The sequence below is a fragment of the Colletotrichum destructivum genome, chromosome 9 (assembly GCF_034447905.1).
Source record: "Colletotrichum destructivum chromosome 9, complete sequence".
In the NCBI taxonomy this organism is placed as follows: domain Eukaryota; kingdom Fungi; phylum Ascomycota; class Sordariomycetes; order Glomerellales; family Glomerellaceae; genus Colletotrichum; species Colletotrichum destructivum.
In genome coordinates, this window is record NC_085904.1 from 1,594,802 (window position 1) to 1,618,546 (window position 23,745).

The window sequence follows — 23,745 nt, forward strand, 5'->3', positions numbered from 1 at the left end:
AAAAAAGAGTCAACTGCATCACGTGCTAGTGATCAGAGGGCATCCCAGGCCAATGAAAGCTCGACTCCTGCCTTGAGGGTTGTCATCAAGCGTCAGACTTGTCGCTGACCACTTGTTTCCTGACGCCCTTGCCATGGTGCGACTGTCTCCTTCGTTTCGGAAATCGTGACTCTGGGATTGATGGATGTGACTGATTCTGCAGTCCTCAGACAATGGCAGCCCATCATGCGAAGTTGGTGAACATCACCGCGCGTGGCTAGGCACCGCGACAGATCCTGATACGCTTCTTCGTCGACGACAACCGACACAAAGTATGGATGCAACATGACGGCTGTCAAGTCACATATAGACCCCTTCACTCTCCCGAAGCCCTGCCTCCTTCACACTCGGCTCCTGTGATCTTCGTCGAGCCAGACGTTCTCACCCGGAGCCGTCATGTGAATTAATGTATACTAGCCACCCCCAACGCAACCCCGTTTCTCGCCCGGAAGAACCAAGCCTTACTATCCCTGGTATTCTTTGCAGCCGCCAGCCTCAGGCCAGCTCCGGCGCACCGTTGTTCTCTTCTAGCTTCATGAAGCGCCCTGCTTGTGTCAGCTGCATCCCGTACAAGCCTTCAAGCGTAGAAGTAGACGCCTCTTTGGGGTCCGATCCAACCAATGGACTAGCCGAAATTAGTTATGCTCAGTAATTTCCATTGTTTCTTCTTTTGATGGTATCTCAGTTTTCGTAGCCTCTGCTTAGAGGCTTCAATCCTCATCCGAGGACCGCCAACTCCACATACATCCGAATGCGGCAACTCTCTAGAACAGATCACTTAGCCTCGGCTGTCTGCACATCGTTCTACAGCCATCCCGTCTCGTTTGGTGTAGCCCTCCCGTCGACAACCGAACTGGCGGCGGCAAGATAGTTCTACGACTTGGCGGCGGCATTGGTGGCGCCGGTGTCGGTGGCACTCGGTGCGAATGCGGCCTTGGCACGGTTCGATTTGATGACCTTCTGCACGTCCTCCTCCGTCTGGTCCCAGTCGTTGGCGTCGAGCTGCACGAGGTCGATCTCGTACAGGTCCGCGATCTGCTTGAGAGCGTAGAAGCTTTTCTTGTCGTAGACGAAGCTAATACTGACACCGATGCGTCCGAAACGTCCAGTGCGGCCGATACGGTGCAGGTATGTCTCAGGGTCGGGCTCCGAATCTCCGCGTCCCTTCATAGGGATATCGTAGTTGATAACCATCGACACGCTAGACACATCGATACCACGAGCCAGCACGTTGGTGGTAAGAAGAACCTTGGACTGGCCACTTCTGAACTCCTCCAGCAGGCGGTCACGCTCGGGGCCGTCTTTGGCACCGTGGAGGGCCGACACACGATGGCCATCAGCCTCCATCCGTCGCTTGATCTCGTCGGCGCTCTCGCGGGTCTGGGTCGAATCGTTAGCTTGCGTCATGCTTCTCTCGACTGTCCGGGCCATGTCCACCGTACCTTGACGAAGATGACGGAGGAGCCGATCGTCATAAGACCGTAGAGCTTAACAAGAACCTCGTATTTGTCTTGCTCGGTGGGGCAGTCAATGTACATCTGGGAGATGCCCTTGACGGTGAGTTCGGTGTGCTTCAGACGGATCTGATCAGCTTTGGGCGCAAACTTCTCGGCAAAGCCCATAACCTTGTCCGGGAAAGTGGCAGAGAACAGGAGGATCTGAATGTCGCGGGGGAGCATGCTGCGATGTGTTAGCATGCTGGTCATAACGACGTCCACAGGCGAGCCTTACTTCTTGACGCGGACACACTGATCGCCAAGGCCCTGCTGGTCAAGCATGTTGTCGGCCTCGTCAATAACAAGGAGCCGAAGCTTAGACACATCCAGTTGGCGTCTGCGGACGATGTCCATGACGGTACCAGGAGTACCGACGATGACGTTGGCTCTGACAGGGGCGTTGCGCTCAAGGGCACCGGGAAGAGCTGCAGCCACCTTAAGACCCTCGCAAAAGCTACCAATTTTGCCAACGACGCCTTCAATCTGACGCGCAAGCTCACGACTGGGCGCAAGAATAAGAGCTTGAGGCTGCTCGAGCTGGCTATAGTCCACACGGGACAGAGTGGTAACGACGAAGGCGGCAGTCTTACCAGTGCCGGATTGCGACTGGGCGATCATGTTGCGGGGAGGGTCGGCAAGCATCAGGGGAAGAGCCTTCTCCTGGATCTTGGAGGGCTTCTGATAGTTGAGGCTGAGGAGACCGCGAAGGATGGGCTCGGGCCTGCATAATGGAACAAAACGGTTAGATTTGTATTGCGACTAGGGGGACTAGAAACCACCTACAGGTTCATGTCGCTGAAGGTTGCAGCAGAATAAAGGGTGCTGGTTTGGTCGGACTGAAGGTCGCCAAGCTTGACATCGACATCGTAGGTGTTTTCGATGAGACCAGATCCTCCAAGTGCTTCGACGTTGCCGTCAGCCTGGGGAATTTGCGCATCCTCTGCTGCGCCCTCAGCGGGAGGCTCTGTGATGCGACTGGCAAGGTCGGCCATGGCTGTTGATATTGCGACGAACGCGGTCGTGAAGGTAGTACAGGGCAGGAAGATCTAACGTCGCGTTGGGAGCAAATAAGTTACCGAAAATGCAACAGCCTTACTTGGCAGGTCGTTCGGTCGTTCGGTCGGTCGGTCGTAGGTAGGAAGAAGTGGCGGTATGCGCACGTCACCTGTACGGCTGCAGCAACAGATTAGCTGACAGCTGGAGCCAAAAGCAAGAGTCGCAAACGGGATTGGATTGAACAGTATGGGAGTTGGGTGGCTTACTTGATATGAAGCCTCTCCTTCTCTGCCCGTCGTGAATGCAGAGGATTGGTGGGTAGAATGAGAGGGTGCTTGACCGAAGGCGACAAAAAAGGGAGTTTATTTTTTTTGCGGTGGCAGTTTGGGAGGGGAGCTCTTGCGATTTTCTGGGAAGCTACGTCGTCTGTCACTCTTGCCTGTGACGAACGAAAACCACTCCAAAGCGATGGCGGGGCTTGGTACCTACCTGCGCGGGGCACTCTTGTAGCCTGATAACCCAGGCTTGAGCTAGGAACACCACGTCCTGAACCTGAATATCTCGATGGGGTTCCCCGATGATTTACCGGTCAGGCACGCGAACCTAGATAGGGCAAGGCACCTACTGTGTAGACATAAGTCTCAATCAGGGTAGCATTTCTCCATACGTACCTAGATAGGTATTTACAGGAGCTTCATGTCTATGATTCTTCCTCGCTCGTGCTGCTCGTTTCATTGTAACCCAACGTCTCTCCTGCCATTGAAAGCCTAGCGCTGAGGTCTGAATGGCATCGTATCGAGCTTCAAGCTACAGCCTGCATAATTACAATCGTACCCCTCAGTAAACTTGAACGCTTGCTTTGGAGAAGCCGAATCCGAGACCCCTGCTTTCAGGCTTCGACTGGCACCCATGGGTGGGGATTCCACAAGTCCACCACAGGCCTCTTCAGCGCGCACCTACCCACCCACCTAATCAGTGGACCAAGCAGCCAGAGAAGCCACGCCAGTGACTCGTGAGGGAGAAGGTTCCAGTTGGCCAGGGGCCCAGGGGAGGAGCTGACGACGTCCCCGTCCGATGCCAATGCCCGTTGCGGGCCCATGTTCCCAGCCAGAGGTACCTGACACGCCCAACGAGGCAGGTGAGGTACATAAGTACCTAGGCAGGAGTACCCGGGTTACAGGAACGCTCATGCTGTCGGCGCAGCGCAGGAGCGCAGAGGAGCGCAAAGCAGCAAAGCATCGACCTCTCTTCTCTCACTGCCTGTGTGCGCTTGTGTGTGTGTGTTGATCACGGCCTCTTGGGACTTCCACCCGACAAGGCGAGCCATATACACACACACAACGCGCTGCTTCAGCTCCTTTATTCGCTTTACTGTACATATTGTTCGGGCGGCCTGCGCCTCCTGCTAGCATCCATCTATTGCCTCCGCCCGGCTTCCTCCCAGTTTTAACCGTTTTGGCGGGGTTAGCCTTATACGATTGCTCCCCCTCCCCCATCCACTGCGCTGACCTTCTGCTCGGGCCGCAGCCCACCGTTGGTCAATTATCCTCCTCCCGGTCTCGCTGCTTCGGAGGAATCCATTACGAATCCCTCCTTCTCCCGCCAACAACACGCCTCTCTGGTCACCTTGCACGATCTGCAACCTGCTCTGCTGGATTCCCGAGCGTTGCTTGCTGTTTCAGCGGCATAATCCTGGACAATGGCTGATGTCGATGTTGCGCCGACTTTCGGCACGGAGCTCAAGGTCAGTATTTCGGCCACTGTTGTGCCCCCCTCTTCACTGGCTTGGCCCCTCGAAACGCTGACATGTCCTCTAGGACGGCTTCAAGCCCGCCAACACTTGGGTGGCCCACGGAATATCATGGCTCGACGAGATCCAACAGTTTTACCGCGAGAGAAGCGCCATCGAAAAAGAATATGCTGCGAAGCTCAATGCCTTGGCCAAGAAGTACTTTGAGAAGAAAAACAAGAAGTCGGCACCCCTCAGTGTTGGCGACACGCCTGCCATGACACCGGGTTCTCTAGAGAGCGCTTCTCTGACGACCTGGTCCACGCAACTCACCACCCTCGAAGCCCGAGCCGACGAACACGATCGATACGGAAATAACCTCCTCTCACAGGTAGCCGAACCCCTCAAGTTCCTGGGTACCCGCTTTGAAGAGTTGCGCAAACGCCATGCCGACTACGCCGGCAAACTAGAGCACGAGAGAGACTCCCAGTACGCCGACTTGCGCAAAACGAAAGCCAAATACGATGGTGCTTGTCAAGAAGTGGAAAGCAAGCGCAAAAAGTCTGAATCGTCCTTTGACAAGGCCAAGGCGCAAAGCGCGTATCAGCAGCAGATACTTGACATGAACAACGTCAAGAACACATACTTGATTGCTATCAATGTTACAAACAAGCAAAAGGAGCGCTACTACCACGAATACGTTCCCGAGGTTATGGATAGTCTGCAGGACCTATCCGAGTTCCGCACCATGAAGCTGAACGGTCTGTGGACCATCGCATCGCAGCTGGAAGCCGCTATGCTGCAGAGCAGTAAGGGCCTGATGGAGAAGCTCGGAACAGAGATATCCCGCAACCAGCCTCACCTAGACTCCATGATGTACATTCGCCACAACCTCGGCGCGTTCCAGGAACCAGCCGACAAGACGTTCGAGCCCAGCCCTGTCTGGCACGATGACGACCAAATGGTCGTGGACGAATCGGCCAAGATCTACCTCAGGAACGTCCTCAGCAAATCCAAGGCGCAACTAGGGGATCTGCGTAGGGAAGTTGACAAGAAGAGGCGCGAGGTAGAAGCCATCAAGCGCATAAAGCAACGGATCAGGGAAGGCACTGAGAAGAAAGATGAGGTCATGGTGGTCACACAGATATTTGCACTGCAGGAAGATCTCCATGCTGTCGACAGGCGGAGGGTTACCGCCGAGGTCGAGACTTCCACCATCACCTCGGCTGTAGGCGACGTATCGCTCGGCGCAAAGAACCATAACTTCAAGGCGCAAACTTTCAAGATACCCACTAACTGCGACCTATGCGGAGAGAGAATATGGGGCCTGTCGGCGAAGGGCTTCGACTGCAGAGACTGTGGCTACACATGTCACAACAAGTGCGAGATGAAGGTTCCTGCCGACTGTCCGGGCGAACAGACCAAGGAGGAAAGAAAGAAGCTCAAGGCCGAACGCCAGGAAGCAGCCAACTCGCTTCTCAGGCCGACGGCGTCCTCGCCCACAAACGCGTCGGATTCGCCGACTCTGACGAGATCGAACACGATGAACTCGTTGAGCTCGGGATATGCGCATAGCGCACGTCGGTCGATAACGGGGGGTCCGACGTCACCCATAGACGAGGCTCCGCCAGAGCCATCAACCCCTCGCCCTGCAGCTCCTGCATCGACTGTCAGCTCGACCACGACCCGTAAGAGGGTCATGGCTCCGCCCCCGGCCGCATACATCAGCGAGCTTCCGGGAAGTGCACCGAACGGATCGAGCTCATCGGAGCAGCAGAAGGGCAAGATGCTATATACGTTTGAAGCTAGTGGTGATGGAGAAGTTTCCGTTCCCGAGGGTCGCGAAGTGACGATGCTCGAGCCGGATGGTGAGACCGACCCATACTGCTGTTGATCAAAGATACTGACATTTCTCGACAGATGGTTCCGGCTGGGTCAAGGTGCGCGCTGGCTACAAAGAGGGCATTGTGCCAGCAAGCTATGTCGACTGGACGGTCGCTCCTGCATCGCCCATGGTTGCGCAAAACACCGGCGCGTCGGCACGACCAGAGTCGACGTACTCCAACTCGGGCTCCTCGATAGGAACAGCAGGAGCGGGGAAGAAGAAGGGGCCAGCAGTGGCCCCGAGGCGCGGAGCCAAGAAGCTCAAGTACGTGGAGGCGTTGTACGAGTACACAGCGCAGAGCGACGCAGAGCACAGCATGGCGGAGGGCGAGAGGTTTGTGCTCATCAAGGACGACCCCGGCGACGGCTGGGCCGAAGTCGAAAAGGGCGGCGTGACAAAGAGTGTGCCCGCGAGCTATGTACAGGCAGTTTAGGAGTCCTGTGCACGGAAGAAGAGAAGCCACAGAGAACCGGTGTCATTCGGTATGACATCCGCGGAGGATAGGGCAGGTGCTGTGCCGCCAGACATGTTACAGGAAGCCGACGAGCGAGGAGTCACCCACAAATCACCCGTGGGATCAGTCCCTGCGACACAGGCTCGTTTTGAGCCAGTGACCAGCGTCCGGCTGGTAAGGCGAAACCAGAGTCAACGGGATCGGCGAAATTCGACGTTCAATGAGGTCGCAGCTTGGCGAGCGTCAAGAGATCGAGGAAGCAGCATTGGTTAAGGTGCATTCATACCGTTTGTAAAGAAGCAGGCGAGAAGGAGTGGGGACGGTTAAACTGAAGCATTGTTGGCTCTGGCGGTTCCTTTTCTTTCTGTTCTTTCCTGGAGATTTTGAAGTGGTCCAAAATAGCAAAAGCATTATTCATTTTTTTTATGTTCTTTTTTTGTTATTCCATCGGCCAAATCGTCCGGGATTTTTCTTATCTTGGAGCAGTGTCTGGTAATAACGAAAAAGAAGAAAAAAAAGTGCGCCAGACTTGACTGCAAGACGTTCCGAGCCTATATAGATCCGACGCCAGACATGCGAAAGTTTGTGGGAAGGTGTTCGTCTCGTCCGTGTCGAGCGAAGGTAAAGGGGAAAAAACCTAAATAAATAAAACCATGCGGGACGAAACCTTCGCGTCATTGGCGACTCCCTGCAAGCAAGCAGGATACAGTAGGGCAGTGACGGAGGGAGGGGTTGTGGCCTTTACCGTTTGAGGCCAAAGGGGGGGTGATGGGAGGATCGGGGAGATCCAACCGGCCATCCCGCTGCCAGAAGTGCGAGCGAGAGCCCACGGACCTTTTGCGGGGGAGTGCGTTCCCTGTGACGAGTCGACGACGACTCGCAGCAAGAGGACGAGGAATTGATTGTGTTGCACTGTGCACTGTGTAGAGAGAGCCTTTTCTGGCCGGACGTTGCTGGCATGGGGAGACCGTAGGATGCCAAGGGCTATATAGGCACTGTGTAGAGAAGGCACTCAAACTGTTACAATGGAATCTGGTGGGAGTTTACCGGATTCCCTAGGGGCCCTTCAAACTTCCCACTCCTGAGAAATGTTGATTCTCACCCGTATTCAAGGGCCAACTTGGCAGAACGGGTCCGTGGTTGGCACAAGCAGTGGGAAGAAGCAATGGTGGGTGAGAAGGTGAATGAGTAGAGCGAGCAGAAGACTTCCCAAGACGGGCCAAGCATTGGCCAAGCACCAATCAGACGACCGGTGAAGACGGATAACCCCTGACGAGCCCGCTGAAGGGTGTGTCAGAGAGATGGGTGTACACTGCTTGCGTGCAGAGATGGAGGGGTTAATTTGGGACGAGTTGGGCATGTAATTTCTCGTGCCAAAGGGCTACATTGCTCCCGGGGGGTTTTCAACGAGAGGATCTGCGCAAGTTGCCAGGGTGAGGGTCCCGTCCCTCCAAGCAAGTCGAGTCGACTGACTGTGCAGAGCATCCCCATAGACAGACACCAACAGACCTTCCAAACGACATGCCAGGTCAACAGGAGGGGAGGATATCGGAGATATGCCTTAATGGCACAAACAGAACAACAGTGGAGGCTGGGGGTCTTGGTGGCAGTGTTGACGTGGACTTGGGCGGCGCGGCATTCTCGAGATCGCCGGCGAAGCGAAGTGAATCTTGAAATGGCGGTTTCTTAGCTGCATGATGCTTTTCTTGGACCTTTCCTATGGCCATTTTCCGGAAAGGGCAGGCCGGCCTCAGCCAATTGAAGAGGGAGACGGAACCATTCTCGCGGTGGAAAAGAGGTACAAGAGACTAGCCTGTACAGAGTACAGATGGATGGACGCTGAATCGGGAGGGGCCAGGTCGTGGCAGGCAAGGGCTTCCATTAATCGCTGTGGCAGTGCATGGAATGTCGGCTTTTTTGACTGGGTCAAAACACTGGGGGATCCATCCCCACTGGCCACCAGCGGCTGGGTCTTCATGTCTCTTTCGGCATGCGGGAAAAGGGGTGGTGGTGGAGGAGGAGGGCGGAGGCAAGGAGTGTGGGTGAGACGACACGACGCGGCTTCACATCTGCCGTCAGGCCCGGCACAACTATGTGCTTTGAAGTCATACACACCACCATGGAGATTGGCGGTTGTTGGCTGCGATGTTAAACATTTGGTGGGCAGGTCTGGTTTTCTCGCGCTTGTCGTGAAATCCAAGCGTATTTCGGTTGTTCGTTTTGTCGAGGGTTAACTCTTCCCCCTCCTTTGTCGTTGGGCTGGAAGCGCGTGTCAACGACAGTGTAATTGGGATGAGGCACAGATGATAAACATGATTTCGATACGAGCAATCCCTGGGGGGGGGGGTAACAGCGAGGTGATACCGGGAGGCGACTCGGCGACTCGGCACGCTCTGTGGCTGTTGCACTAAGGACCACTGCCCAAATCAGTGAGGGTAGGAACCGATCGTCGTTTCTCTTTGTCGCGTTACAGCAGGTTCGACGAGCGATGAAAGAGTTGGCGTTGGGATAATGGGATTGTCCCAAGACCCGTCACCCGTCACCCGCTACCCGCGAGAGAGGGACAGGTGAGAAAGGATCAACAAAACGGCAAGGCGGCGACGGGAACAGTGGTCGGACGGCTGTGCCCAGACGCGCCGGTGTAGCGCGCATAAGAGACGGACGCTGGACGACGCAAGGGGATTACATCACCAAATTGGACGGAAGTATCTCTCTCCTTCTGTGTGTGTGTGTGTGTACTTTTGTTTACACGAACTTGGGAGCGATGGGCTGATGAACAGGGGTGGCCGTAAAGAAGACCATCCGGTGGGTTCGCAGCCTTGCAGCCAATTGAGTTCAATCTTTCCCTGCTGGGAACCCGATTTAGCTCCATCCCACTTTCCCGCTGGTTGTAGACACCCCCTTGTTCTCCATGATGCCTTCAGCGACACCTTCCCGTCGCCCATTGCCCCTGAACTCACAAGTGACTTCCTAGCTGCCAGCCTGTCACTGGCCAGTCATATTTCACTCGTCAGACCAGACAGGAGTGACTGGAACCCACCAAGCGAATGAACGGCGGCTCCCAACCCCCGGTCGTGGTCCACCGTCCACGTCTCCTGTCGGTCCTTCCTTGGCATGGAGTGGTTGTCGTTGGTCGAGGACTGGTGGAGAAGCACCAGAAGTAAATGCCCAGTCCACCTACGCTTGACCTTGGACGAGGAGAGAAAGAGAGAGCCTGGCACTTCCGGGTATCGACTCTTCGGGGGGGGGGGGGGGGGGGGGGGTGCTGAAAGGTGGAATGCGTTCGTTCTTTCGTTTCGTACCTTAGCTACCTAGCACCATCTCCACCTCCACCACCACCGTCAACCACGCCGTTTTTTAATCATCCAAGTCCCTCCTTCCCGCCCGACCTTGACTTTCCCTCCTTCTCGTCATTTTCCATCCCATACCGCCCGACCTCTCTCGTTGCCGCCTTCCGGGTCTCGAGTGTGCCATTCCCCCCTCCTCTTCGATAAAATCACAAGTCAGCTCCCTCGCTTTGGTTGACATTTTCTTCTCCCTTTGCCTTCCAGTAACCGACCAACCCGTTTTTAATCGCCAACCTTTTGGAACCCGTGTCGCATCACCCCTTCACTGCTTTCACCCTGTCCCTCACTCTTTCGGGGCATTCTATCGCTTGGCACTTTACGATCATCAACTTGGTTTTGGGGAATTCTCTTGGAACCTCCACCACATACACATCACAAGATGAAGTCTGTCGCTGCCATCTCGGCCCTTGCGGCCTTGACCGTCGTCTCGGCCAAGCCTACTGCTACTGAGCGTGAAGCCCCCATCAAGGCTCGCTCCCTCCCCGTCGTTTCTGCTTCGGGCAATGGTACGCTTCACCAGTCGAACGGCAATCCGCTAGGCCGTATAATCAACTAACAGGCGAACCCCTCTAGCTTTCTACGCCGATGGCACTCGCTTCTACATCCGTGGTGTCGACTATCAGCCCGGCGGATCGTCTGAGAACGTCGACCCTCTTGCCGATACCACCATTTGCGGCCGTGACATCCCCAAGTTCAAGGACCTCGGCATCAACACTATCCGTGTCTACAGCGTCGACAACTCCAAGGACCACAAGGAGTGCATGCAGCAGCTCGCCGACGCTGGCATCTATCTCGTCGCCGACGTCAACAACCCCAAGTACTCGATCAACCGCGCTGACCCCCACCCCTCGTACAATGCCGTCTACCTCCAGAGCGTTTTTGCCACCGTTGAGGAGTTCGCTCAGTACGACAACACTCTTGCCTTCTTCTCCGGAAACGAGGTGATCCACGACGAGGCCAACACTACCCTGACCGCTCCCTACGTCAAGGCCGTCACCCGTGACATCAAGAACTACATGGCCTCCCGCGGCCTCCGCCACGTCCCTGTCGGGTACTCGGCCGCCGATGTTGCCGACAACCGCATGCAGAGCGCTGCCTACTTCAACTGCGGCAGTGATGATGCCCGCAGCGACTTCTTCGCTTTCAACGACTACTCGTGGTGCAGCTCCAACTTCAAGCAGGCTGGCTGGGATGTCAAGGTTAAGAACTTCACCGACTACGGTATCCCCATTTTGTAAGACATACCCGATGTTTGCATGTTTGTGATGGCACTAATTCTTTTCCAAGCCTGTCTGAGTATGGCTGCAACACCAACACTCGTACCTTCAATGAGTTGGAGGCCCTCATGAGCGACGAGATGACTGGCGTTTACTCCGGAGGTCTCATGTACGAGTACTCGATGGAGGCCAACAAGTACGGCATCGTCGAGATCTCTGGCAACAACGTGGAGGAGCTTGACGAGTATGCCAACTTCAAGAGCGCCCTGTCCAAGTATCCCACCCCTACCGGTGACGCCGGAGCCGCCAAGACCTCTCACGCTGTCGACTGCCCTACTTCCGACTCCGTCTGGATGGTCGACCCTACCAGCATCCCCACCATCCCTGAGCAGGCTGAGAAGGTGAGTCAATATCGCAGATGCTAAACCAGAAATATGACTAACGTCTCGACAGTACATGACTGAGGGTGCTGGTGATGGCCCTGGCCTGAATGGCGATGGCTCCCAGACCGCTGGCGACAGCGCGTCCGAGGGCGAAACCACTGGCGGCACTGCCTCCCCCACCGCTTCCAGCGCCGGCTCTTCTGGCTCTGGTGCTTCCGGCTCCTCGAACGCCGCCCCTGGCATGACCTTTGGCGGCCCCATTGAGAAGGCCCCTCTGGCCATCGCCGGTCTTGCCACCCTGTTCACAATGTTCGGTGCCTTCTTGTTGTAAGAATCGAAGCCAGAGTCATGGCCCAGCCATTGCGCTGGATGTACAAACGATATCCAGAGGGCACTTGCTCTCAATTCGCACGAAGCACTAGATTTGATGTGCGGTTTTGCCGCTATTTCATTAGTTTATCAATGACACCCAGGATCAGTCATCTGGCTGCCTGAATATTGAATATTATCACATGGGCACATTTTGTTGATAGGTCTGTTACCTGTGATGGTGACCAATACTAATTGATGCAAGCCGCGATGGATGATGGACCCAATCCTATGCAATCGCAAGTTATTAGTGCGTGCTGTTGCACCAAGCCACGACGGTTGTAATTCTTTGGCTTACCCCTGTCCCGCCGTCTCGTTCACTTGGAAGTCGCGATGTAGGGTTAGGAAGAAGTCTCTGAATCTCTTGTCTGCAAGTCGTCTCGCGTGTCTTCATTGGCGTTGGGATTGACTTGCAAGCTTCAACTGTGCAGGCCGAGACACCGTTCATATGGAGCTCGCACCCATCCCTGTCATCCGTACCATGACATGGTGCCACCCCCAGCATCAATCTCAACCGCTTGGACGGAATCTGTGCGCATTCCTCTGTCGCCTAGCCGTGCCGCTGAACTTAGCGTCGGCAACACTGCGAGAGACTAGGCAATTGGAAGACGTATGGAGCCCAAGTGCCGTTGCGATCATCATCAGGGCGTCCGGTTGCATGAAAGTGTGTGAAAGTAAAAAAAGTAAAAACTGCAACCAGGACATTAAAGAGCGAGTGAAAATTGCATTGTTTGGATTATCCACAAAACCAAACTTTAAGCCCTCAGGTGATGTCCACCATGATCCTCCCAGTATCACTACCATGACAACAACTGGGCATAGCCATGCGCAGCTCAGAGATATGGCTGCATCGCCGTGTCCGTCATCCAAGCCATTTCTTGGCCGGCACAGGCTGCCGGGACCGAGGTTTCCTCTACCGTCGGCGCCGGGGGATGTCACCGGGACCGAGTCGGGAAAAGCGGGTCCATACAACACCGGCTTCCGCCGGCTGCGGTACAGTGTGTATGTCTACAGTGCGAGAGACATTGAGTAGGTGGTGTTTCCCCTCTCTACTCCCGCAAGATACGGTCACTCGTCACCGCCGTCTGTCGACCATCTTATGTCCGTTTCTGTGATGCGAGACTGAAATCATCCAGTTCCCATCAAGTCCCCAACGTCTTGATAGGCCATTGTTAGGCTCTCATCAATCTCGAGATGCAGAGCATCAAACCTGAGACATCCACCACGATTCACACTTGATATTTGGCTGTCAGTCAATCCGAACGTACGATCTCGGGAAGGCGGCAGTTGCGAGGAAGTCTGGGGGTCGCAACGACCGATATTGACGTATAAGATGATTGGTGGACTACCATGAGCAGGTTTACGGGTTAGTACTTACCAACTGCGGACCAATACGCACCAAGAGACCCCGCCCGACAACATGCCTTCACCGCAGACTCGCCATGTCCCTTTGTGGCATATTTTGCCAAGCGTCAGCCCGCTTGGCAGATGAATCAGGCCATGGTTTTGAGCACCTCCGAAGGGTTTGTTTCCTTGTACGGAAAGCTCGCGGACCTTCTGGTCAAGTTGCAGCGTTTCCCAGGACTCAAGCTGGACTCAACACTCGAATCATCTCGTATGCCGAATATCCGGCCCCGCCAGGCGCAACCAGTGATCCTTGGCAAGGCGTTGCCAGGACGGCGTGGAAATCTCCGGAGGTTGTATTGTCGCGTTTCCGGTAGCCTGCCCGTCAATTTCACACAAAACTCTCTTTGGCCGAACCCCGCGCAGCACGTTGCATCAGCTTGGCACAGGCCTCTAGACGGTAGACCAGATCAGGGAACTCCTATTCCCGACTTACCCGTCGAGTCCCTTGAAGAGACACCTCTTGGGACCAGGTCGTTCTAGCTCATCTTCACCATGGACATCTCATTTTCATCTCACGGCAGTTTCGCCCACCTTTCAAGACAGGGGGCAGCATGCTCCAAAGACGGGCTGTGCGACGGCTTTGCCCCATCATCGTGGCTTCCGCCCTGTGCCTGGTCGTCTATAGTATTTTCTGCCCACATGGCGGGCTTCAGATTCGGCTGGCAGGGCGATTCTACGACTACCTGCTGCCCCAGCATTCTGAGTTTCGCCCTTGGACTGGCACAGCGGGCGACTTCAACAACCTTCATCTGACCGAGGAACAGTGCCAAGTGACGTTTCCTGGTCTGACGGAAGGGATAGACGCGACCGTCATGGAGGGCGAGTTCCGTCTGGGCCTCGGCGATATCTCCGTGTCGCTGTTGGGGCAGATTAAAGACAACAAAATACTGGTCCTTCAAGCTCCAAGACCAGTGGACATGTCAGACCAGTGGTTGGAGGTCGGTGACATCCCGAACTTCTCACCCAACAAGAGTTTCGAGCAGCAGCGTCTGGAAGCAACGGCTGACATATACCAGCGACAAAATGCCGCCCTCCATCAGCTATACCGAGCACTTACAACCTCACCGACCCCCCTTCCCAACACGTACTTCAACCTCTACGTCCAAGACACTCCCGTATCTCGTTCATGGTCCCATAGCCGGCCTGCTATATCCCCGTCTCCAAGACATATCTTCACCATCCCCCACTTCTCCTTCTGGGCATGGAACCAGCCCTTCATCCGCTCCATCCCGCACGCGGCGGCCGCTATTACCAACATCGAAGCCAGCCTTCCCTTCGACCTGAAAGACCCGCGTGCAGTGTGGCGAGGGACTGCTTGGTTCAACAACGGCGCCAGCGCGAACCCAAGATCGCGACAAGAGCTTTTGAGGGTTACCAAGGATGCCAAGTGGGCCGATGTGCAGGCGCTGGACTGGGTAAACAGCGGAGGAAACGCAACCAACGCGCTCATGATTGAACACTTTTGCCTGCACAAGTATATCATTCACACGGAAGGGGTGTCATACTCTGGTCGTCTGCAGTTCCATCAGCTCTGTGAAAGCGTGCTCTTGAGCCCGCCCATGGAGTGGATGCAACACACGACACACCTTGCCAAGCCGGTTTACTCGAGCGTCTTGCTGGGCCGACACCAGGAGGCATACACCGACAGCGTGGCGACAAAGAAGCTCCAGAACGGATACCCGTCATCGACAGCTACGATGGCCTGGCCTGTGACGGTCGGCCCGGGAGAAGCAAACATGGTTTTCGTCAACCCAGACTGGTCCGACCTCCAAGCGACAATCCGTTGGTTGGAAGACCACGCCGAGGTGGCTCGCGGCATTGCTCGCCGGCAGCGAGCTTTGTTCTCCGAAGGCGGATACTTGAGCCCTGCAGCTGAAGTCTGTTATTGGCGGGCACTTGTCAGAGGTTGGAGCCGGGTTGTTCGCATCGACCACGCCATTCGGGGAGGGAACGAGCCCGAAAGCTTTGAGGAGTTTGTCACCAGGACCAAAGCGGTCCGGGAGAGGCACTGAATGCTCTTCCGACGACGACAAGACACCCTCAGAGCTCGAGAATATTGTATTTCTGGGCAGCGGTGTACCGGGGAGAAAGATTGGAGGCTGGACTGTTATTCTTCTGATGCATGGTGGAAGTCCGAAGGTCTGATAAGTTACGAGCCGGACAATCCGTTCCCCGTTGAGCCCAACAACGACAACGTCCCAAACCCTGCACTGATAGCCTAAAAACGAAGAGATTATCTGCTCGAGGCAAGCATATAACAGAGAAGGAGAACGCTGACGCCCAATCTGGAGGATTAGTCAGTTAACCACCGTCCGGAAAGCGGCCCACGATACAAGCAATATGCCTCGGCATGTCTGCTTCTATACTCATAGGCAGGTCTGGGAAGGGCATGGCATCTGGCCTTACTCTCCCTTATCTGCGCTCCAACTCCAGGGACTGCCTGCCAGATTTTAACTTGGCCAGGACTTATGCGAGATGGGTCAGGTATGTCTACCTGGCTTGCAGGGAGTGGGACGGCTGGGGCCCAGCCGAACCGAATACCAACTCTTGGGGACTCGGTCTGCATTGCGGCGACAACATGGGCGTTCCGCCACGCCACCCACCCACGCATTCCCATGCACAGGGCCACACAGACGCCTACATCGCACGGGAGTCTCACGTCGGAACCAATTTGTTGGAAAGCTGGCTGCACCGGCCTGACGTTGTTTCTCGTTTAAGCCGCGTCCGATAAAAACTGGCGAGAGCGTTGGGGTAGACAGCAAGGGTAAAGGACGGTTCAGAAACCAAAAGGCATATTTCCGGCACCAGTGATGACCGGCCAAAAACCCCGACTGAGGGTAGTCTCTCGAGCTCGGCAAGGTCGTACGGTCGCGGTCGATTGGAACACCGGCAAACAAACACAGAGAAGCCATGCTTGTTGAGAATTATCCCACAACGTGCAGTTCCGTCCTGTCCCGTCCATCTCGCGTCGCGAAGCTCGGCCTGGCCATGCGGGCCCGTGGGACATTCAGTGATACGATGCATCTAAGCATGTAGGGGCCAGGGGGGTGGTTGCGTGGATGCATATCTGGTTCGACAGGCTGTATATGACATAGCAAGTTTGTGACATGGCAGCAACAGTCATGCATGCAAGGTATACGACGAACCAGGCTCTTGGAACGACGGCGGTTTCCCTAACCGTGAGTAAAGTAATACCATGTCTTCTTTAAAGAGAAAGAGAGAGAGAGAGAGAGAGAGAGAGAGAGAGAGAGAGAGAGAGTAACGATGTTAGTTGTTGGTTTTTAATGGTACTTTTGCACATCACTCCCCGCTTCTACCCTCCCTTGACGAAGACGAAAGCTGGGTACAGGGCCCGAGAACCGGGGAAGTTTAGCTTTTGCGGCGCAGTGACAATCCTAAGGTAAGCTGCTGGCATCCGCTCAGCTTGTTGCGAGGAGGGGGACGGACAAGATGCGGGCTCCCTGGCTGCATGCGCATCACGCCTGCCGCATTGCCTACGCTACGCTGGCTTCCGTCCAGGCAGGCCGTCACACCGTCTTTCGACCTGCCCAACACGATATTCACAGCTACCTACCTAGTCAACTACCAACAGAGACCCACGAGCGAGGCTATCGGCCAACCGCTGCCAATGGTCCCGGTGCTTGCTGCTGGGGTCATTTGGAGAAGAGAGGGGTTGTCACTGCCAACGTATGCTGATATGGAGCGAGGGGGAGGGGAGGGTGATCGGTGAGGTTTTCGACCGACGCCCGGCCGGAGCAGTTCTCTCACTCCGTCTCGGGTCGCGAGGCGGATGCAACCCCAACTCATCATCCCCCCCGCCGAACTTTGGGCCGTGGAATGGAATTTGCTGGTTCCGCAAACCATGGGCCCGTCATCCTATCAGATCTGGGCGTTGGGTCTGACACCACTTGCGCAGCATCCCACCACCCGGTTTGTGGTGTGTCCTCCCCGCATAGGTGCATGTCGTTGCAATCCTTTTTTTTTTTTTTCTATTTGTAAACTTTTTTTTCTTTTCACTTTAAAGAGAGGGGTGAAGGAGGCGTTCATTTTGCGTTCATGTTGCGTCTAGCCTCCCCCACCCCCCTCTTTTTGGTTAGATGTCAGGTTTGACTTCTCTACCTTCCTCCCAGCCGGTAGGTAACCTTGCGGCGGCCGCGGGCGGGAAGGGCGGAAGGGGGAGCGACGCCGTTTGGTCGATGAGGTTGAATTTCCCTCATTGAACCTGAACCGAACCACATGATCCATGCACGTTTGACGCTCTTCACTCGAGGCGGCCACCCCCACCCCCCCCTGTTTTCTGCAGCCGGATGCATCTTCTGGACCCAAACCTGTTGGTTCCAACCATTTTTTTCCCTTCTCTTGCTTTTCCCACGCACATCATGCACTTTCCTCTTTTCGCCTCCTTCCCCCCTCCTCGTGCACCAACCAACCACCTCAGCAGTGCCAGCCCACTCCACCAGACCTTGAAAGCGGATATGCACAAATCCCAAGATGAGGGGGCGAAGAGAATAAGAGAGAGAGAGAGAGAGAGAGAGAGAGAGAGAGAGAGAGAGAGAGAGAGAAGCAAAACTCGAGCCAACAATGAATGAGGAAGGGGAGGGGCTTGATCTTGGTAATTTGTTGTCTATCCCCCTTCATACTGTGTGCCTATGCGACCTCAAGGCAGACCGCCTTGGCTACCTATCATAGTTGTCTGGCCCCTTCGGTCGGCCGATGGCAACATCGCCTCCCACCGGAAGGGCCCTTCTGGCTCCCCTGTCGGTTTCTTGACTCAACAAGTTCCCGGAATCCGGTAGCAAATCGGGGAAGGAGGCGTCTCAGGACTAGAGGGCTCAAGGGGGGCATCACTTGTCAGATATCCGCAAACGCGCACAATCTGTGTGTAATGGTGGTAGTAGTATCCATCCATATCTGTCTTAGGAACCTGGGTTTCGTTCCAACCAATTCCGCTCCAAGGCCCCGCCCGAGAAGGACAAGGATGAAGAAGAGGAGAAGAAAAAGAAAAGGAGGAGGAGGAGAAGGAGGAGGAGGAGGAGGAAGACGAAGAGAGGGGCAAATCAAAATCCCAGGTCCCAGGGTCCAGGGTGCCCGGGATGCTGGTATCGACACCAAACATGCCGTACGAAACAGACCGAACACCAACAACCCAACCCAATCTATTGGGTCTGGGTCTCCCCATGTTTTCGTTCCCGCCTTTCCCGCCCTCGCGGACTCAGACCGACTCAGGCTGACCCAGCTGTCTGGGTCCAACGCACTCACTCACTCGCCATCTCACTCAATCTTACACCCAGAGACCTTAACTTCTTCCCTCCACCCCTCCTCCTCCTCCCCCTCTTCTTCTTCTCATTCTGGTCATTCTCGAGATCGACGTTTTCAAAACTCTGTTTTAGCTCAGCTCGGGGATTTGTTGCTTCGCTCGAGAGTCATCGCTATTTGTGTGTGCGAAGCTCAGGATCTGCGTCCTCGGGGGTTACCTTCGCCTCCTTTAGTCGACTGTCCTCTCTCTCCCTCCCTCCCCCCCCCCCCCCCCCCCCTCTCTCTCTCTCTCTCTCTCTCACACACACACACACACACACATATACTCTCTCCCTCTCTTCCATTGTCCCTCTCGCGTCTTTGATGCCCAACCCACCCACCCACTCACTTCTTGGGCGATCCCATCGTGTCAAATCGAACCTTCGGCAGAAAAAGTCGAGACAAGCAACACGCTTTCAAGCTCGACGAAGCAATCTCGCATACCGGGGCGGGTCGTTTTTTTTCTAGGTTTTTCTTTCTTCTAGATACAACTGAATCCCCTTTTCCTTTGTCCCTCAACATTCCTCGAGGAACCACAAGCAACCGGCAATAGACTTTCATCAGTCTCCACTTGTTCCATCAGGCCTTCGATGGACTGAGACCTGGACGGCAATTGTTTCTCTGTTGGTTCCGAAACCGTCAGCTTAAGCTCATACCAAGGTTCGTCATAAGCGTCGCCTCGCGTGAAAGCTGCACCGTCGAGCTCGCCATACTCTCTCCTCTTTATCTACGCCTCGATCTCTCTCTCTCTCTCTCCCTCTCTATCATTTTTTGGAGACCTCTCGTCCATGTCACCGGCCGCCGTCATGTCTTTTTATCCGCCCGGTGCCGTCAATGGCCGCCTTCATGGCTTCGAGTTCACTTTCGAGGCCATCCCCGACAAGACATCCCTGCACGACAGCCACATAGAAGTCGATGTATGTTGAAACTGGGACCGCCGCCCTCTCCATCGATCTACCCCGTTCATCCCATGTCGCTAACGAACCCCACCAGCCCGATCCTCATGAGGGGTATGCCTGCCACTAAAAACAACAGCTCCCGTGCAACTCACTAACAGTACTGTCTAGCGAGACCGACTCTCTACCCGACGACGTCGAGTGTTTTCCTAGGCATTTCGGCAGGACGTATCACGCTTACAGAGCGGGCTGTACGTGCAAAGACTCCCCATCTTGAAATGTGGCACACACACACACACACACACACACACATAGGGAGAGAGCTCACACCGCTTACACCAATTTTTTACAGCCTACGTGTTCCCCAACGACCCTGCGGAGCAAGAGCGTTTAGACCTGCAGTCGCTGGCTCTTACGGAGCTGTTCAATGGCAGGTTACACTTTGCACCAATAGCCGCAGAGGGCTCTCCTAGACGAGTCCTCGACGTCGGCACGGGGACGGGAGCTTGGGCCATGGACATGGGAGACATGTATCCGGAAGCCCGTGTTATTGGAGTCGACCTGTCGCCGATCCAAAGCAACGCCGTGCCGCCCAACGTTCATTTTTACATCGAGGACGCGTAAGTAGCTCCCGAATCACACAAGCCCCCTTCCCCCTCCCGTCTGAACAGGTCAACAGCGCGCAACCATGGGCATGGCCGGATCCATTCGACTACATTCACACCCGCGTGCTCCTTGGATCCTTCGGTGACTTCAAGAACGAGGTCATCCAGCAGGCCTTTGACTCCCTCCAGCCGGGCGGCTGGCTCGAGTCCCAGGACTTCAACCTCGAGGCCGTCAGCGACGACGGCACGCTGACGCCGGACGCGCCCCTGTCCCGCTGGGTGCATGACATGAACTACGCGAGCGAGCTCATCGGCCGCCCGCTGTCGAGGTCGCATCTGCTGTATCAGTGGTACGAGGAGGTTGGCTTCGTCGACGTGCGGCAGCGGGTGTTCAAGATCCCCATCAATGGGTGGGCCAAGAACCCCCGTCACAAGCACGTCGGGAAGCTCTGGGAGCAGAACTTCCTCGACGGGCTGAGCGGATTCAGCATGGCCCTGTTCACGCAGGTCCTGGAAAAGAGACAGGAGGAGGTGCAGGTAGAACCCCCCCACCCTTCCCTCACCCACTCATCCCTTGCGAGCGCATGCTGTTGCTCTGCCTATACTGACGCACTCGGGGGCAGGTTTCACTGGTGGATGTGCGTAGAGACATCTCCAACATGCACATACACGCTTACCAACATGTCTGGGTCGTCTGGGGTCGCAAACCGTACCCAGGCGAAACGATCGCTCCGAGGAGTTCATCGGAGGACAGGGCCATGGCCGAGTGAAATGACACGAACCGAAACGACCGTATGATATGATTTTCTGTACCTAGACTGGCTTCCTCGGCGTATGGACCCAACGGAGTCTCGGGGTACTTTTGATGATTTTCCCAGCACGTCAGCGAGGCAATGATACTCCCACTTGTTTTTCTTCTCCTTTCCTTCGAGCCTCGTCTCTTACGAATGTCTCCCATGTCGGCGCAAAGAAACCGGTAGTCGAAATTCGCCTCCGTGGCTCAAGCAGACGAATAACACAGGGCCATTGTGCCCGATATGACTGACGCTTCACGCTGCAAATTGCATGACTCAAATGGTGCCAGGCCGGATTATCTGATGGACTGCAACCTCTAACCTAGATGGTTGCTGTGACGAGTGGGAACGTGTCGGTCACATGGATCTCAGGCTGGAAGAGTCGAGAATGTTGGGAAGGAGGAAACGGTTTACCTACCTTGCCCTTGGGTCAGGCAATCCTTGTGTGGCTCTTCTGTGGCTGGTGACTCCCCGCCACATTCTCTTATCGTTATCGTCAGTTCCAGCTAGCTCTTTCCACAGGCTCCGAAGATGACGGCATCAACGGAGCTCATTCATTTTCCGACACATTTCACATTGATTTTCCCGCCTGGTCAACAAGTACCGCCTGTCGCTTTTCCTTTGCTCGTTTTCTCCTCCTTCTTCTAGGGTGCTTTGCGCCGCGGTCGCGACACAGACACCCGCCTCTTGTCGCTGCTGTCTCCCCTTCCCTGTTGCCCGCCGTCATGTTCCCCTTCGGCGCCCTCTTGCGGCCGCCCGCCTTCCTTGCCACATACCGCCCGTCGCCGTCTCGCCCACTGGCCGGCGTCTCCCCGTCCGGTCTCCTCCTGCGATCGCGTAATCGAATACCTCCCCTCCCGACAATACGAAGCCCTCGCGCCGCGCACCCCCACCGATTCTTCTCCCAAACCCCTCGCCGGCCCGTTCTCCGGCCGCCCACGCCGGGCGGCTACGACCCACGCAACCCGGCGCACCGCGAAGTCCTCCACGAATACCACCTGCGCACGGCGCGGCCGCTCGTCACCAGGTCGAGCTTCGTGCGGCTCGCCAAGTCGCGCGGCACCCACGCCGTCCTCTTGGCCGCCGTCCTCGCGGCCGTGGGCTTCTACTATGCCAACCTGCAGACGGTGCCCGTCTCGGGTCGCACGCGCTTCAACTGCTACACCGAGGCTGGGGTCAACCGCATCTCGGACGAGCAGGTCAAGCGCGTCATCCACGAGGTCGAGTCGCAGGGCGGGCGATTCTTGCCCTCGTGGGACCCGCGCTCGCAGATGGTCGCGCGCGTCATGCGGCGGCTGATTCCCGTGTCCGGGCTCGACGGGCAGGAGTGGGAGGTCCGCGTCATCGACGATCCGCACACACTCAACGCCTTCGTGCTGCCCGGCGGCAAGGTTTTCGTGCATAGCGGCATCCTGCGCGTGACGCGTAACGAAGACGGGCTGGCGGCCGTTCTAGGCCACGAGATCGCACACAACCTCGCGCAGCACGTCGGTGAGCGCATGAGCTCGTCAATCCTGTCCAACATCCTGCTGGGCGGCCTCGTGATGATGTCGGGCATGTTCCCGCCGGCCATCATACTGGTGCAGTACCTGGGGTCCGGGCTGATGGACATCGTCTTCAACAGGCCCATGGGCCGGCTACAAGAGAGCGAGGCCGACTACATCGGGTTGATGCTCATGGCGGAGGCATGCTACGACCCACGCGAGGCCGTGGCGTTCTGGCGGCGGATGGACATGGCGGCCAAGAGGGGCCACGCGGAGGAGGTGCCCGAGTTGCTCAGCACGCACCCTTCGGTATGTTGTGCCGGTTCCTTTTGCCCTGTTTCCCTGGATTTTGGTGCTGCGAAAACTTGACAATACGGAACGACAGTTTAAAACACCCGGGGTACTGACAATAACGTCCATGTAGACCGAACATCGAATCGAAAAGCACAAGGAGTGGATGCCCAAGGCCATCGAGAAGTGGGAGGCCAGCGACTGCAAGGGGACGGCCGGCTTCGCCAACATGTTCCGGCGGGCGTTGGACCGGGGAAGCATCATTGTACAGTTCTAGCCGGGCGCACGTAATGGGTAATGGTTGCACGGCACGGTATAGCATGACACGGCACGGCATGGCGCGGCGCGGCATGGGCTACGGCTTTTTCGGCGCTGGCGTAATTGGACCTACGGCGCGATGGATGGATGGGGTTTTTTTTTTCTTCTCTCTCTCTTTTTGCTTCTCCTCCTTCTTGAGTCTTCTTCTCTCACCATTATTCCCCTGGGTCGTGTATCACCCAAGGTCGTGAACAAACGACATGATGGTATACGGGCCCGCCTTGTAACAAGATACCAATACCACGATTTCACCTTCACGAATGCGGACGGCGACTGTGAATTGGATGCTTGTTTGCCGTAGCGTCGTCTCGAGCGGTCGAAGAGCTACACTTGCAGAGAAGCCAATGCTGTCATCCAGACTGCACTGTACGGTACACCTGGAATGTCCCCAGCTCGGTCTCACGAGCCGGTAAAGTCAATCGAAGAAGCCGGCATCCTTGGCTGTCGCATGCCACCGTAGAACATCCCAGAAAAGAAAGAAGGAGAAAGCAAAAAAGCTTGGCGGGGGAGGAAGTCCCGTGGAGCCTCGGGGCCATCATCTACAGTACCTAGGTCTCTTTCCCAGACCCTCAATCCCGCGGGCTGAGAAATCCGCGTCTTGTGATTTGCTCCCGCGCTTCTACTCCAGGCACAGGCCGTCTGGGGGTCGGGGGCGGAGCAACCCCCAATCAGCGGGGGACGAATGACGTTAGAGCGGCTCTTTCGCGCCCAGATGAGCCGAGGTAAGTTGACTCGTGTCA

General features: G+C 55.9%; 7 protein-coding genes across 7 annotated transcripts; 6 read left to right on the forward strand and 1 right to left on the reverse strand.

Moving 5' to 3' along the window:
* Positions 1-464: 464 nt before the first annotated feature.
* On the reverse strand, positions 465-3,013 carry CDEST_13612 (Putative ATP-dependent RNA helicase DEAD-box, Helicase superfamily 1/2, ATP-binding protein). Its single transcript, XM_062929768.1, has 5 exons — positions 2,798-3,013; positions 2,319-2,708; positions 1,771-2,256; positions 1,482-1,719; positions 465-1,419 (listed from the first exon to the last, which is right to left on the reverse strand). The coding sequence occupies exons 2-5, from the start codon at positions 2,525-2,527 to the stop codon at positions 913-915; spliced, it is 1,440 nt and encodes a 479-aa protein (XP_062785819.1). The 5' UTR covers positions 2,528-2,708; positions 2,798-3,013; the 3' UTR covers positions 465-912.
* Positions 3,014-3,741: 728 nt separating this feature from the next.
* CDEST_13613 (Putative FCH domain, SH3 domain, kinase C-like, phorbol ester/diacylglycerol-binding protein) lies at positions 3,742-7,279 on the forward strand. Its single transcript, XM_062929769.1, has 3 exons — positions 3,742-4,275; positions 4,349-6,128; positions 6,181-7,279. Exons 1-3 carry the CDS (start codon positions 4,231-4,233, stop codon positions 6,576-6,578), a joined length of 2,223 nt encoding a protein of 740 aa, XP_062785820.1. The 5' UTR covers positions 3,742-4,230; the 3' UTR covers positions 6,579-7,279.
* Positions 6,593-7,278, forward strand: CDEST_13614 (uncharacterized protein). Its single transcript, XM_062929770.1, has one exon. It carries the CDS (start codon positions 6,630-6,632, stop codon positions 6,870-6,872), a length of 243 nt encoding a protein of 80 aa, XP_062785821.1. The 5' UTR covers positions 6,593-6,629; the 3' UTR covers positions 6,873-7,278.
* A 2,728-nt stretch (positions 7,280-10,007) lies between the features above and the next one.
* CDEST_13615 (Putative glucanosyltransferase, glycoside hydrolase superfamily) lies at positions 10,008-12,060 on the forward strand. The gene is made up of 4 exons (XM_062929771.1): positions 10,008-10,452; positions 10,520-11,180; positions 11,234-11,564; positions 11,617-12,060. Exons 1-4 carry the CDS (start codon positions 10,326-10,328, stop codon positions 11,875-11,877), a joined length of 1,380 nt encoding a protein of 459 aa, XP_062785822.1. The 5' UTR covers positions 10,008-10,325; the 3' UTR covers positions 11,878-12,060.
* Positions 12,061-13,354: 1,294 nt separating this feature from the next.
* CDEST_13616 (Putative glycosyl transferase CAP10 domain-containing protein) lies at positions 13,355-16,585 on the forward strand. Its single transcript, XM_062929772.1, has 2 exons — positions 13,355-14,260; positions 14,339-16,585. Exons 1-2 carry the CDS (start codon positions 13,874-13,876, stop codon positions 15,332-15,334), a joined length of 1,383 nt encoding a protein of 460 aa, XP_062785823.1. The 5' UTR covers positions 13,355-13,873; the 3' UTR covers positions 15,335-16,585.
* Positions 16,586-18,865: 2,280 nt separating this feature from the next.
* CDEST_13617 (Putative S-adenosyl-L-methionine-dependent methyltransferase superfamily) lies at positions 18,866-21,267 on the forward strand. Its single transcript, XM_062929773.1, has 6 exons — positions 18,866-19,534; positions 19,611-19,627; positions 19,685-19,764; positions 19,866-20,133; positions 20,193-20,655; positions 20,742-21,267. Exons 1-6 carry the CDS (start codon positions 19,406-19,408, stop codon positions 20,886-20,888), a joined length of 1,104 nt encoding a protein of 367 aa, XP_062785824.1. The 5' UTR covers positions 18,866-19,405; the 3' UTR covers positions 20,889-21,267.
* Positions 21,268-21,637: 370 nt separating this feature from the next.
* Positions 21,638-22,964, forward strand: CDEST_13618 (Putative peptidase M48; the record flags this gene model as incomplete). Its single annotated transcript, XM_062929774.1, has 2 exons — positions 21,638-22,705; positions 22,821-22,964. The coding sequence occupies 2 exons, from the start codon at positions 21,638-21,640 to the stop codon at positions 22,962-22,964; spliced, it is 1,212 nt and encodes a 403-aa protein (XP_062785825.1).
* Positions 22,965-23,745: the final 781 nt, after the last annotated feature.

Bases quoted from the DNA above. Each gene is read 5' to 3' on its own strand.
- CDEST_13612 (XM_062929768.1), bottom strand. From the start codon at position 2,527: ATGGCCGACCTTGCCAGTCGCATCACAGAGCCTCCCGCTGAGGGCGCA. The intron at 2,257-2,318 runs GTAGGTGGTTTC...TCCATTATGCAG, and splicing joins ACCTTCAGCGACATGAACCT to GCCCGAGCCCATCCTTCGCG. The intron at 1,420-1,481 runs GTACGGTGGACA...GATTCGACCCAG, and splicing joins CCTCCGTCATCTTCGTCAAG to ACCCGCGAGAGCGCCGACGA.
- CDEST_13613 (XM_062929769.1), top strand. From the start codon at position 4,231: ATGGCTGATGTCGATGTTGCGCCGACTTTCGGCACGGAGCTCAAG. The intron at 4,276-4,348 runs GTCAGTATTTCG...CATGTCCTCTAG, and splicing joins CTTTCGGCACGGAGCTCAAG to GACGGCTTCAAGCCCGCCAA. The intron at 6,129-6,180 runs GTGAGACCGACC...ATTTCTCGACAG, and splicing joins GACGATGCTCGAGCCGGATG to ATGGTTCCGGCTGGGTCAAG.
- CDEST_13614 (XM_062929770.1), top strand. From the start codon at position 6,630: ATGACATCCGCGGAGGATAGGGCAGGTGCTGTGCCGCCAGACATGTTA.
- CDEST_13615 (XM_062929771.1), top strand. From the start codon at position 10,326: ATGAAGTCTGTCGCTGCCATCTCGGCCCTTGCGGCCTTGACCGTCGTC. The intron at 11,181-11,233 runs GTAAGACATACC...TTCTTTTCCAAG, and splicing joins GACTACGGTATCCCCATTTT to CCTGTCTGAGTATGGCTGCA. The intron at 11,565-11,616 runs GTGAGTCAATAT...ACGTCTCGACAG, and splicing joins TCCCTGAGCAGGCTGAGAAG to TACATGACTGAGGGTGCTGG.
- CDEST_13616 (XM_062929772.1), top strand. From the start codon at position 13,874: ATGCTCCAAAGACGGGCTGTGCGACGGCTTTGCCCCATCATCGTGGCT. The intron at 14,261-14,338 runs GTCGGTGACATC...GACATATACCAG, and splicing joins TGTCAGACCAGTGGTTGGAG to CGACAAAATGCCGCCCTCCA.
- CDEST_13617 (XM_062929773.1), top strand. From the start codon at position 19,406: ATGTCACCGGCCGCCGTCATGTCTTTTTATCCGCCCGGTGCCGTCAAT. The intron at 19,765-19,865 runs GTACGTGCAAAG...AATTTTTTACAG, and splicing joins TCACGCTTACAGAGCGGGCT to CCTACGTGTTCCCCAACGAC. The intron at 20,134-20,192 runs GTAAGTAGCTCC...ACAGGTCAACAG, and splicing joins CATTTTTACATCGAGGACGC to CGCGCAACCATGGGCATGGC.